This window comes from Cladophialophora yegresii (genome assembly GCF_000585515.1).
Source record: "Cladophialophora yegresii CBS 114405 chromosome Unknown aczIN-supercont1.1, whole genome shotgun sequence".
NCBI lineage: Eukaryota > Fungi > Ascomycota > Eurotiomycetes > Chaetothyriales > Herpotrichiellaceae > Cladophialophora > Cladophialophora yegresii.
The window spans coordinates 944,370-957,312 of record NW_006913045.1 but is presented as its reverse complement, the minus strand read 5'-3'; the positions used below and the strand labels follow the sequence as shown (position 1 = coordinate 957,312).

Genomic DNA, 12,943 nt, shown 5'->3' with positions numbered 1-12,943 from the left:
CCCTATACAGTCAGAGACTTCTGCCTCTTCCCTGTTCATCCGGCTCATTCGCCTTTTGAACCACCCTCAGACCGCATCAGCGCCCTCACCAACCGCAGAACCCATCCTGCCCATTCGGTTAAACTGAGGGTTTGCGCATACCCAGTGCCTATCACACCTTTACAGACTTCCCATCCATGCCGACTCACGGGATACTGCAGCTTCAGCGGAATACGGGTCTTGACTCCCAATAGTCTTGCCCACCAAGCATCTTCACAGACGGCTTTGACATTGCACAGTGCCCTGAGTCCTTCTTCTCCTCCGAACCGGCCGTACCCTGAGCCTTTGACTCCGCCAAAGGGCAAAGAAGTAGCATAGTAGGCGCCAAAGTCGTTGACGGCGACCATCCCTGCTTTGATTCCTCTGACACACTTATCGATATCAGTAGGGTTGTGGCCGAAGACCCCGGCGCCCAAGGCGTAGGCGGTGGAGTTGGCAATGCGGATGGCATCATCGACGTCTTGGGCTTTCATGAGCAGGAAGACGGGCGCGAAGAGTTCCGTTTGCGCGATTTCCATATCTGGCGTGACATTGCTGAGGAGTGTTGGCGTGAAGTACGTTCCCTCGGGGTATTCCGGGTGATGATACTGCTGTCCGCCGCAATGGAGTGTAGCGCCCTGCGCAACAGCCGAAGCTATAAGCTTCTCGAGACGAGGAAAGCTGCGAGAGGAAATCATGGCCCCCATGTCCGGTGGGCTGTCGGCAGGGGAGTCGAGCACCGAGCCCAGTCGCAGGAGCTTGATTTTCGGCAGAACCTGTTCAAGGAGCTTGTCGTGGATGCGAGGTAGTGCGATGACACGCTCGATGCCAATGCAATTCTGCCCAGCAGATTGAAACACTCCACGCATAACTATGGACACCACATCGTCAATGCCTCTGATGGTCTTGGTGTCGTCGAGTATAATGGCGGGATCTTTCCCTCCGAGCTCAACAGTAACAGGGATCAACGCCTTCGAAGCAGACGCACATACCTTATGCGCAACTTCTCTGCTGCCTATGAAAGTGATGTGGCTGATCTTGGTGTGACTGGTCAAGTGATCCGCGATATCTGGCAGGCAGATGACGTTCTGCACGAGGTCTGGATCGTGGCCACACAAGCGCAAGGCTTCTTGAATAATGGCCAAAAAGTAGGTCGTGCTCCAGCAAGTCTGTTCGCTCGGCTTCACCACGATTGCATTGCCCGAGAACAATGCTGAAATGACGGGCGAGATGAAGTTGTGGAAAGGATAGTTCCAGCTCACGCATGCGGCAACCACGCCCAGAGCCTCGTAGACGACAGAATTGGATTTGTAGGACATGAGGAGATTTGTGGGTCGTTTTGACCGGCGCAACGCCTTTTCGCCATGCTTGATTGTCCATTGCAGCTTCTCGACTGTAACAAGTATCTCGCCGAAACAAGCATCAATCTTCGTCTTTCCAGAGTCGCGGCAGCACGCCGTCACGATCTCCTCTTGGTGGTCGATGATGTATCGCAAGAGTGTGCGCAGAACGCGTCGTCGTTGGGAGAACGTGGTCTGGGACCATGACTTCTGCGCTTTCTCCGCGGCGGAAATGGCGGCATCGATTTGAGACGCGTCTGCTGGGTCGATGGAATCTCCTAAGCGATGACCATCTGCTGGAGAACGGGGGTAGATCCGGCCATTGGAGACCTAGGCGCATGGTAAGCGAGTGTTGTCTGAACGAGCTATATCCAGACATACCTCTTCCTGTCCAGCATCTTTGTTGTCGAGGCCTTTTCCATCGCTTGAGCACACACGGCTATTGCGCAGCCATACCGAGGGAGAGTTGCCCTTTACCAGGCCATCTGGCAAAAGTATAGCATTCTCATTCTCCGCAGACAGTAAGCCACCAAAGACAACGGCGAATACAATGGTGACAAGGAATGAGCATAGCAAGACCACGTTCGTCTGCCCTTCAGTGGACCATCTTTCCAGTACGTCTTCCATCTGTCATGAGGGTTGTGCGCAACAGCGATCTTATTGGCGTTGGAGAAAATCTCCTTGCACCGCCACCTCCAGGTTTTAGGCACGCATGCGGCTGAACGTTTCCAGCCACAGACAGCCACAGATAGCCACGAGCAGCCACACCTGGGCTCAGAATCGGACTTCTCCCGGATCGAGATCCCGGCGAAACGCCACAACCGCCACAGCAGTTTCCGAGGATTGACAAGGATAAGTCGGCGCAAAAAGACGCACGGACCATTTCATGACGTCGGACGCCGCCTTATCCGCCGCACTTCCAAGTTTTGTTCCCAAACCGGACACCAACCTGACGTCTCACTGGTGGCGTGGTAAGATCCTTGCCCTTTCGGGCGCCAGAATTAGCGTAACGACAAGCCCTTCAGAAGGGCATTCACGATGGCTGGCGCAAACCCTTCGGTTGGCCAGGTGAGATGGTCAGCCTCGCTACCAAGTATGATTCGATATCCCTGGTCCTTGAGATCACCAAGGGCGGACTCCGACGTCATGTGCACTCCCGCGATATCTGCGCATCAGCTCGTATTGGTGGATAAGGCGAGCACGAGGTTGGATGCAAGCGTCTAACGCTGAGTGTGGTTAGAAGTAGTGCTAGGCGAGAGTGAAAGACAAGCAGAAGTGCGCGTCCTGCGACGAGAAATGCATGGGCCGGTTGCGATGACGATGGCGTCAGGCAAGTGATACAAAGGAAACCACGAGGGCGACCAGCTCTTCACTTCCAGGACCCCACTCTGCCCTCTCACCTCTGAAGCTTCTAGACAACCTCAAGACATACAAATACTCGCCTGACCACCCTTTTGTCCAACCGTTTACTCCATACCCAAAAACCACCAACAAACTTCCCCTACACAGCCATACCAACAACCACCAACACACCTCATAACATTCCATCACAGTCACAATGGGTGCCGTCGTCTCTTGTGTATGTCACCACTTGCCTCTCGCCTTGTATTGAACCTCACACTAACTCACCCTCACAGTTCGAATCAATCTGCCGAACCATCGGTTCCGTGCTGATGGCCATTGTCAACGGCATCGGCTCGATCCTGACAGCCATTATCAATGGCATCGTGTCACTGTTCGACATTGTCATCTCCTGCCTCACCTGCGGTCGTCGCAAGCGGACACACCGATCAACGCGTACACGGACTCACACGACGAGTAGAGTCTAGTCGGTAGTTGTCCTGAAGCAACAAGAACGGTGTTCACCGACATGAAAAAATGCGACCAGGAGTTGACGTGGAAGGCTTTCTGACGAGGAGGAAGCCATTCATGACAAGAAGTATTGGATAAACAGCACTGGTGCCTCTTCGTCGAGGAGGCCAAGAAGCTGCGGCAGGGATGGAGAGCGGATCATCACGTTTATGCTTTTGCATACCACTTAGTACCCTTGTACCACTAGTCCTTTCTTACGACGATACCCGATACCGTCTTGATGGCTCTGCCCAGCTAATAGAGAAGAAATGATAATGAATTGAACTGGACGACTATCACAGCGTTGTAACATCCCGATTCTGGTGTCTCTCACATTGCCTATGAGCTCCGTATCATTTTGCATATGATGGTATTAGTTGTAGACATATCGATCCTAGTCATGTCGCTCACATCGCGCCGGACTCGACCTCTCCTTGCGTCTAGTGGTGTAATTACAGTGTTCGGCCGCGGCAGTCAATCTAACTGGTAAGACTAACCATCTCACCCTCCCACTTCCCTTTCCTTCCCTCCACAGCCTCCTTCACCACATGTTCCCATACCCACTGCGCAACATCCCCCCTCTTAATACTATACCCGACCGCGGGCTTCTGTTCCGTACCCGCCCGGATCTTCTCCAAACCCACCACATCTCGATAATCAGCCGGCGAGTTGTCCAACGGCGTCAACAACGTCGGCCTGATGCCCACAATGGCGCTGAACAATCGATCCCGCTCGGGGGTGTCGGCATCCGCGCGGTAAATATCCTCCATCTTCTTCTTGTCCGCGTGCGGAACCGTGAGGATTTGATGGTACAGAAAGCGGATCCAAAATGGCACGTCCTCGGGTCCCCTGGTGATGCCTGTCGTGGAAATAAATGTCAAGAGAGGTTGGGGATGCTGCTGCTGCGTCTCAGGCGCAATTACAGATGCAGATGCCCCTTCAGAGCATATCTCGGTCAACGCCCTCGTGAGCGTCGCGGCCGCGGTCTCGCACACGTGCGGATCATCGAGCGTCGCGAACTGGAAGGGCCGGGTCCATTGGAATTGGAACGCCGGGGCGCCGCCCAGGCCCGTCACGATGACGCTGGGGAGTGTGTGGGGTCCATGCGCGGTAAGGGCGCGCTTCACGGCCGCGACGTCCAGGGCATTGCCCTGCACGATTGTGAGGTTGTCGAGGAGGTCGGCGGCGAGGTCCTGGCGGAGGAGTTGATCGCGCAGCTTCTGCGGCGTGCGCACGAGGGCGATGGCCCGGTGTCCTCCGAGGAGGGTGTGGATTAGGATGCCGTTGGCGACGCCGCCTGTTGCGCCGAAGAATGCGACGGTTGGAGAGGGAGACATGGTGACTTTGGCCTGGAGCGTTGGGTCGGATCCCGTGAATGAGTATTGAAGTTCGGGTCGAAGTCGAGGCTACTGGCTATGTTATGCTGTGTTCTTGCTTCTGGGTCTGCTGCTGTTATTGAAGTATGGTTCTGTGTCTTTAGTGAGAGCCTAGCAGTCGGTCACCCACGGTCTTTATACAAAGTATGCAGGATACACCCTTTCATGCCCGCGCAAGTCGCGCACACCTGAGGACGTCAGGTTACAACGGCGGAGCGATTCATGATGGCGCAAGGCGTTCACGGTAGAAGAGGCTCAGAGCCACAAGCGCGTCAATCATCGAAGAGGTCAACCCGCCGCCAGGGTTGCCTTGATGTTGAGTGCCAGGCTTGAGGCCAGGCTACAGGAGTGTAGACGGTTGACTGGGGCATTAGGGAGTAAAGACGGGAGAATTCCAGCAGACACGGAGGAATAGTCCCTCCGCCCGGACGGCTGCATTGTTCCTATTGGTTTAGAAAGTTCCGGGCTCAAGTTGATTGGCCAGCTCGGACAATCCTAACCCATGCGAAACGAGTCTTACTCGTAGGCATTGTGGTACACCAGCTCTGAGGACTTCACTAAGAGACACTCCAGCAGCTACTTGTACGGGTTGGTCTTAGGTTCTGCGCTCCCGCAAAGAGAATGCTGACTTTGTCTCCAAGAGTGGGGAGGGCTGAAGTGGCGCTTCTTGTGAGTGTAGCGGAAAATTCAAAGGCCACAACCGATCACCCAGTCCTGTACACGGTATCCGCAAAGCAATGCCCTAAGCTGACGGCAGCATTCGAACGGGGACGTGCAGATCAGAAGGACAACAACAACCTCTTGCAGCAGGTGACAGACGTCGAAAAAGCGCGAGAGGTCTAAATACCAAGGCGCCTCGCAAGACGCAAGCGCCTGGCATTATCACTCAGAAGGGAAGATACGTTTTATGTGCCGCGTCGGGCTTCTATTACAACACGAAGAATCTATAAGCTAGAAATGATCTGATCAGTGCGCTGCCGTAGTAGCACAGACCCATCCAGAGGGCGGTGTCTTGACAGTCGACGTGATTCTGGACGGGCATTAGATAGGCACTTCGGAAAGGAGGCCAGAGTACTTACGTTGCCCATACAGTGGATGTTGTCCAAACAGTCTCGTAAGTACGAGAAGTGCGTGTGCGTGTGGGTGTTGGAGCTGTGATGGTGGTCGTGGTCTTCGCCTTGCCACTGTAAGCCGTAACTGGTGGAGGCGTACTAGCATCGAGGTTAGCCACGGCTGGTATCTCGACTCTAGGTGACTTACACAGTGGTGGTGGTTGTCGTGTTTTCCGTATCGGTCTCAGTGCTGGTAGGTGCTGTAACAGTGGTGTACGACGAGACAGCCTTTGCAGTGTCGATAACAGTAACGGTGCACATATCTGTAGCTATTAGCATCTGTTCGGGTCTTAAAGCAGGAATACACGTACCTGGACCCATATCAACGGAAGCGCCGTTATCGTCTCGTCGATGCATGGCCAGCCTGTGACCTCCCCAGCCACCCCAGCCGCTGCGGCCTGTCCCGGGCCTCTGGAACTGCCGTGCCCATTGGCGAGGGACGATGCTGATAGACGCGGCGGCTGCTGCAAGGGTAGCCTTGGTGGGCCGAATGGTACAGAGTGGATCTTTCGAAGGTGTTTGCGTCTGGCACGAGGTGGTGACGGTAGTAGTAGAGACCGTCTTGGAGAAGACCCTGGTGGTGCGTGTCCGTGTCGAGGTCGAGGTCCAATATACGGTTGTCTGGGCTGGGGTTGTCGTGATGGTCCGGGTCGAGGTGCTTGTGGGGACAGTGACGGTAGAAGCTGGCGCAGTGGTTGAGAAAACGCTAGTGATGGTCGAAGTTATCGTTGTTGAAGGCACCGTCGTGACGGTGAAGATGGCAGTAGGGGTTGACGTTACTGCCACTGGCGGTGCTGCAATGACGGCGAATGATCGCATGTATGCGAATGTCAAGCCTTCCATGATGGCAGTCCACGTTCCCGAGAACATATTGTTCTTGGTCAACTCGTTTCCGGGGACGTTACTGAGGGTGTTAGCTGTGGATGTGTGCAAGGTATCCGATGGCTTACCATATGGACACCATATCTTGTCCATCAGGCTGCACTCCTATATCGGAGCAGAAGTACTCATCGCCATTAGGGTCAATGAGAATCGGAGTGACTACATCTTGGACGTCGCTTGGCTGGCAGCCTTGTCATTGTCAGTGCCAGCAGAGTGACGCTTGACGGTCTGGCGGCTTACCGAAGAACTCCGTGCCGAAGGTGAAGTATGAAGTCGACGTCGTGTTGATACAATATGGTCCTCCACCATCCACAAAGTCATAGCCATATGACAGGCAGTCAGCCGCACTACGGCCTGACAGAGCAAGCAAAGCAACGACATAGGCGGATGAGGAGTACATTCTGTCGGTACAGGACGAAAAGGCGCTATGGAAAATGCCAGCTGAAGACGGAAGCCATTGTCCTATATGAGGGACGAAGACCGCAAGGCTAAGCTCGTCGATGGTATCGGAGATCAAGGGTCAGCCCCTTTGCAGCAGGATTATTGTGACTGAGACAGAATGCCTTGCTGGCTTGACAGTCATGCCTCGAGACCCTGCATCCATGAGTTCTCTTTTTGGCAAAGCCAGACTGAGACATCGGCCCATATTCCGAACCAAGACTATGAGCACGGACTGAGAAGGTCGAGGAATGGATCGCCCGGAGGACTGATACAACAGGCTTCTTCCACAATGTGATTGTCTCGGCCGCTGCCGCGCTGCCATTGCCAATGCTTCGAGTACGAGGTACCGGCAATCGTTGTTGTGCTGCTCAGAATCCGGGTCTCTGGTTGTGTCCTGCCTCGAACCATGCTGCCGCGCAGAGTGACACAAGCGAGTTAGTAGCGTTCCAATAAAAGCAACAAGAAACCGGCCTCGTTTAGTTGAGGAGGCACAGCATAAGCTAGCGCTACTCTACCGGAAGCTGCAAGGAGCATAGAATTGGAATTGCAGCCCGATATCGAAGCTGCCCGGATGATGCGAGGGGGACAACAAGATATAGCGGAGATGACAATGCCTTTGTTAGCAGCGGGAACGTGCTGACTGTCAGGGGGGCGACAGGGGGGTGGTTCGAGGCCAAGCCGTTTACGGAAAGAGAAGACGACACATCCAACATCATCGCGGCTTTCCCACCACCGCTGTTCTGGCCCACTCGATGCTTCTGCTCGCTTCAATCTGAACCAGCGCCTTTCGGGCTCCCAAAGCATTCTTCACAGCTGAATTGTAAACAACAAGACCGGTCGTATTGTACGGAAATTGCGTCGCGCGTCCTGTCTCGGTCTATTCTTGCAGCCGACGGCCCCTTCGCGCATCCGAATACGGCTGTGCCAGATGAGGTTGGACAGATGCCTCCATCTCAGTGGTTCCTACGACATGCCGCAATCCCTTTCTGTGCGACAATAAGCCGCTGAGCCTGCTAAGGGTCCGAGACACGCAGTCAGGATCTCGTGCGTACCACGTTTTCCACCTCGATCATGCCATATTGAAGGAGTATGGGGCTTCAGAATGACTCTGTGCCATGGCAAGGGAGAGAGAGAGAGTCACGACTCTGACAATCCTACTATCCCTTTATATTGGATGTCTCGCGGGTTCCATCTGCTTCTTCGTCCTGCATTCTGTCGCTCGTTGTTTCTCAATCCATTCCAGTCGTTCCACCTCAGTCACTCGCTATGCTGCTCTTCTTGTCGCTCGTTTTGTTATCTTTGCACCAGGCCCTCGCAGCCTACATACCCACTGCTGAGTTGGTACAGATCAACGATGGTCTCGCACGCAGGCAGGCGTCCTCGACGTCAAGTACTTCACCAAGCCCCACTCAAAAGGCCGATTCGCAATGCACACACGGGCCATTTACGCGGGCGTGCTGGGGCAATGGCTACAGTATCGCGACCAACTACGACGCCGTATGGCCAAACACTGGCAAGGTAGTCGAGTACTTTCTCGACATCCAGAACGCGTCCATGTCCCTTGATGGATTCTCGAGACAGCTCTACGTGATCAATGGCCAGTTCCCAGGACCTACCATAACTGCCAACTGGGGAGACACGCTGAGGATTCATGTCAAGAACAGCCTTACCACGAACGGGACCGGCATACATTGGCACGGTCTGCGTCAGTGGAAGACGAACCACATGGACGGCACCGGCGGCGTGACTGAATGCCCTATCGCGCCGGGCCAGTCACGCACATACGAGTTCCTGTGCACGCAATTTGGCACGACATGGTACCACAGCCATTTCTCCAGCCAATACACGGACGGCGTCGTGGGCACGATGATCATTAATGGTCCTGCCACGTCCAACTACGACCTTGATCTCGGCGCTTTTCCAATCACCGACTACTACCACCGGCCAGCATTCGAGCTTGGGCCTCTAATCCAGAACGGCGGGTTTCCACGTGGACCGCCCGCGGGGGATAACATCCTGATCAACGGGACGAATGTGAATCTCAACGGCACACAGGGTCGATACAGCCGCACCACCATTACCAAGGGCAAGAAATACCGCCTGCGACTGATCAACACCTCGACCAACGACAATTTCAAAGTCAGCCTTGACGGCCACAACTTCACCGTCATCACCGCCGACTTTGTCCCCGTTAAACCTTTCACAACACAGTGGCTGTTCCTCGGCATCGGCGAGCGTCACGACGTCATCGTCGAAGCCAACCAGCCCATCGACAACTACTGGTTCCATGTCGTCCCCATCACGGGCTGCAGCAGCAACCTGAACAAAAATGCCCTGGCCATCTTTTCTTACACTGGGGCCAACTCCACGGGGTTGCCCTCCAACGCGACTCGCTCCAATGCACCCAGCGGCGCGGCCGCCTCGGACTGCAACGACCCCAACGACAAACTCATCCCGTACGTCAAACTCGACGTGCCCAGCAACTACACCATCCCTGCATCCTCGCGCCTCGACGTCGGGTTTGCCATTGTCCAAAACACAGCGCAGCAGACGCTCTTCCAGTGGAACCTGAACTTCACCGCCATGAGCGTCGAGTGGGACCGGCCCACGTTGGAATACGTGTTCAACAAGAACACGACCTACCCGCCGGCGATGAACCTGATCACCCTACCCGGCAAGAACACCTGGTCGTACTGGGTGATCCAGGCCGTGCCCACCATCGCGCCTCCGATTCCGCACCCGATCCACCTGCACGGCCACGACTTCTACGTCCTGGGCGCCGGCACGGGCATCTACAACAACAGCCAGACGCTCAACTACAAGAACCCGCCGCGCCGCGACGTCGCCATGCTGCCGGCCTCTGGGTACCTCGTCATCGCGTTCATCACGGACAACCCCGGCGCCTGGCTTATGCACTGCCATATCGCGTGGCATGTGGGGCTCGGTCTCGCCGCCCAGTTCCTCGAGCAGGCGGATCAGATCCCGAGCTTGGGCATCGGGCAGGAGTTCCAGCAGGGGTGTAGCGCGTGGGATACGTACAGCCAGAACGCCATCTTTCATCAGGAGGATTCGGGGCTGCGAAGACGTGAGATTGCCGGGTATTGAGGTGCGGTGATGGTGTGGTGGCAAGACAGCAAGCATGCAGCACATGATCTGATTACTACGTGTCCTAGTCCGTGTCATCTGTAGGTTTGGACTGGTTCGGGATTGAGTCTTCTGTAACCATACTTACAATTGGAGTTGGACTTGGAGTTTGAGAATGAGAATGAAAATCCTTCCTGGTCCTGGTTGTCTCGCGTCTCGATGATCGGATGGTCTTCTCTTCCCTCTCATCGTTCTAAATCTGCATTACAATCATCTGATAGCTCAGGCGTAAGTGGAGTACCAGTCACGCAAGGGACATGGGGGCCTCTCAAATGCTAGCTGGCAGAACACGATAATTTCAAGGACCTAGACGAGAACGAGCTTCATCTGCCTGCAAAATTGAATGCTGCAATGTTTCGAGTCTAAGCCACTATACACGCAGCTCTGGATGACAGACCAAAGCATGGATTCTGGTCTCCAGGAAAGGGTCTTCCGAGAGCTGCCTGCGACGCTGCCAGCTGCACGCGCCACACGTCGTTTCGGCCACCACCGTCTCTGCTTCTTGAACTTGGCACCCACCATGCCATGACACCGTAGCGCTTACAACACCGATAGGTTGGGGAAATTCTCCTGTACCCCACAGAATTAGCCACCAGTAGTTCACGTTTATAGTGACGTCCTCCACGAGAAAGAGGCCAGAAAGTCAGGGAATAAAGAAAACGTAGGCATTCGTACCTGGTACCCGGGTGGCATCCACCGACCCTTTTTGACCAACCTGGCCGTATACTCGTCGATCTCGGGCGCCGCGCTGGCGATCTCGTCCACGGTCGTCTCCTCCCACGGTCTCGCGCCCTCGATGTCGTTCAGCGCCTTCTCCAGGCTCCGCAGCTCGACCGCCACTTTGTCCTTTGTCTCCTCGGCGTTCTTGACCGCGACCTGCTCGAACGCCTCGATGGCCTTGATCTGCTTGTTGACGTCGTACGTCTTGGGCTGGAAGCCCTTGAAATACTGCTCGATCTCGTCGATGACGGCCGTGTTCTTCAGCACGGAGCGGTAGTGCCCGAAGTCGACGTTTGTGGGCTGATCCGAGAGCACCTGCACGCGGCGGCGGGCATCGTCGTGGCGCTTCTTGAAGTTCGAAAGCGAGGTCGCCGTGCTGCCGCGGAGGCCGAGCTGGGTACCGACTTTGGACCAGTCGAGCTTGCTTGCTGCGCGTGCCTGGAAGAGGGGAAAGATTGAGATGTCAGTCCAATGCTCGTTTCTGGGATGCAGCAATCCGGTCTTCTATGGTGCGGGGGGAAGGCGGTGGCGGGGAGTCGAGCTGCACCACTTACCGGAGCGGCCATTGTGACGGGTTGTAGAGGTTTTGTTGGTGAGAGGGGAGAGTGAGTGGCTGAATTGGGTCTGAGAATCAAGTTACGTCCCTGAGGTTTGAGCTCCGGCGAAGTTCGGTTTTGATCACGTGATTTAGCATTTGTCCGTAGATTATCACGTGGCATGTGCCCGATGGTTCTGATTCTGGTTCTGGTTCTGACATCCGCTGCTGCTTGAATGCTCCACAGATATCGAGGACATCTTCTCCCACAACGGCGGCGTCACAGAAGCAGTGGTGTATGGGCTTTACAGCTAAGACCTGGTAGACAAGCATTTGTTCATTTCGCTTATCTGAAGCACACTCCTCCCTGTATGCGCGCTTTGTGAGCACCTCGCCGAGGTTCGGCATAGTTGGACATATCACATTCATGACTTGGGCAATCCCTTCACCAACCGATGCAGACCAGTCAACACAACTTTTTGCAACGCCCTGATTCTCTTGATCATACACTTAGCGCCATGATAGAGTTGACTATGTCGTTGCCGTTTTCCTTCAGAGCTTTGACAGCTTTCTTCCTCGACACTGACGCCTGGGTCATGACGAGTTCGATGTCCTTAGCCTCAAGGCCGCTGTCGTCCACTTCCTCATCGTCGTCTTCCTCCTCGTCCGCCTTCTTGTCCTCGACTGCCTTGCCCTTGCCGTTCTCATGTGCATGATCATGGCCGGAGTGGTCTGCGTTGGCGGCTTCAGCAGCTGCGAGCTGTTGAGCGGCGGCGGCTTGGGATTGCGAGTTGAGGTCTTCGATCTTGGCTTCACCAAAGATACTGCTAGCGTGTTAGATGGTCATGTACCCAAGCAGGGCACTTGTAAGCTTACATCCAGGTGTTGCTGGTTGGCGAGCGGTAGACGTCAGGGTTGGAGATCACGAAGAGGATCTGTAGTATCACATCAGCCAATTTGCCACGATTTGCAAGGTGCATGCAACCAGCACCCAGGAATATCATCTGGGTTTGGCTCTGCGGAGGACGACTCACGCCTTTCGGTCTTCGCAGCGTCACCCGTGTGATACCCGGGACATGCTTCAAGCCCAATTTGCCAATTGCCTTTCGTGCCTTTTTCTCGTTTCGGCTGTGAACTGCGACTGAAGCTCCGGCTGGGATGTTCGCGTCTCCTTCACCAGTCGCTTCAGGTTCGGAGTCGGACGAGCTGGATGCGTCCTCAGCTGCTGCCTTCTTATCGGGCTCGTCGTCCGGAAGCTCTTCTATTCTCGGGTTGGACATGGTGAATCAGCTGGATTCCGTCGGCGGGACCGGACCTCGATTTGCAGGCAGAATAGGTGCCTGAATGAAGCTGGGATTTGAATGTTCATAAGCATGGGGTACCCGGACAGGTGCAGACTGGAGCTCAGCAACTTACATCTGCGATTCTTCAACCAGTTGATGAGCTCTGTGATTTTGTGAAGTGATCCGGTAGGTGTTTGGATTGTGGAGGGTCACGTGAAGTTATCGCTTGGCAATTAAAGAT

The 12,943-nt window shown here is 54.9% G+C and overlaps 7 protein-coding genes across 7 annotated transcripts; 2 read left to right on the top strand and 5 right to left on the bottom strand.

The window, feature by feature from the left end:
* Positions 1 to 44: 44 nt before the first annotated feature.
* A1O7_00348 (NAD-dependent aldehyde dehydrogenase) lies at positions 45 to 1,985 on the bottom strand (the record flags this gene model as incomplete). The annotated part of the gene is made up of 2 exons (XM_007754390.1): positions 45 to 1,688; positions 1,740 to 1,985. The coding sequence occupies 2 exons, from the start codon at positions 1,983 to 1,985 to the stop codon at positions 45 to 47; spliced, it is 1,890 nt and encodes a 629-aa protein (XP_007752580.1).
* A 1,004-nt stretch (positions 1,986 to 2,989) lies between these two features.
* Positions 2,990 to 3,187, top strand: A1O7_00347 (uncharacterized protein; the record flags this gene model as incomplete). The annotated part of the gene is made up of 1 exon (XM_007754389.1): positions 2,990 to 3,187. A coding segment is annotated over one exon (198 nt), but the record flags the coding sequence as incomplete, so codon positions are not given.
* A 501-nt stretch (positions 3,188 to 3,688) lies between these two features.
* On the bottom strand, positions 3,689 to 4,546 carry A1O7_00346 (uncharacterized protein; the record flags this gene model as incomplete). The annotated part of the gene is made up of 1 exon (XM_007754388.1): positions 3,689 to 4,546. The coding sequence occupies one exon, from the start codon at positions 4,544 to 4,546 to the stop codon at positions 3,689 to 3,691; it is 858 nt and encodes a 285-aa protein (XP_007752578.1).
* Positions 4,547 to 5,551: 1,005 nt separating this feature from the next.
* A1O7_00345 (uncharacterized protein) lies at positions 5,552 to 6,979 on the bottom strand (the record flags this gene model as incomplete). Its single annotated transcript, XM_007754387.1, has 6 exons — positions 5,552 to 5,615; positions 5,665 to 5,796; positions 5,846 to 5,960; positions 6,009 to 6,601; positions 6,648 to 6,768; positions 6,820 to 6,979. 6 exons carry the CDS (start codon positions 6,977 to 6,979, stop codon positions 5,552 to 5,554), a joined length of 1,185 nt encoding a protein of 394 aa, XP_007752577.1.
* A 1,307-nt stretch (positions 6,980 to 8,286) lies between these two features.
* Positions 8,287 to 10,125, top strand: A1O7_00344 (uncharacterized protein; the record flags this gene model as incomplete). The annotated part of the gene is made up of 1 exon (XM_007754386.1): positions 8,287 to 10,125. One exon carries the CDS (start codon positions 8,287 to 8,289, stop codon positions 10,123 to 10,125), a length of 1,839 nt encoding a protein of 612 aa, XP_007752576.1.
* Positions 10,126 to 10,704: 579 nt separating this feature from the next.
* Positions 10,705 to 11,450, bottom strand: A1O7_00343 (F-type H+-transporting ATPase subunit D; the record flags this gene model as incomplete). Its single annotated transcript, XM_007754385.1, has 3 exons — positions 10,705 to 10,734; positions 10,840 to 11,388; positions 11,439 to 11,450. 3 exons carry the CDS (start codon positions 11,448 to 11,450, stop codon positions 10,705 to 10,707), a joined length of 591 nt encoding a protein of 196 aa, XP_007752575.1.
* A 471-nt stretch (positions 11,451 to 11,921) lies between these two features.
* On the bottom strand, positions 11,922 to 12,699 carry A1O7_00342 (nascent polypeptide-associated complex subunit alpha; the record flags this gene model as incomplete). The annotated part of the gene is made up of 3 exons (XM_007754384.1): positions 11,922 to 12,243; positions 12,296 to 12,354; positions 12,454 to 12,699. 3 exons carry the CDS (start codon positions 12,697 to 12,699, stop codon positions 11,922 to 11,924), a joined length of 627 nt encoding a protein of 208 aa, XP_007752574.1.
* Between the last annotated feature and the right edge of the window lie 244 nt (positions 12,700 to 12,943).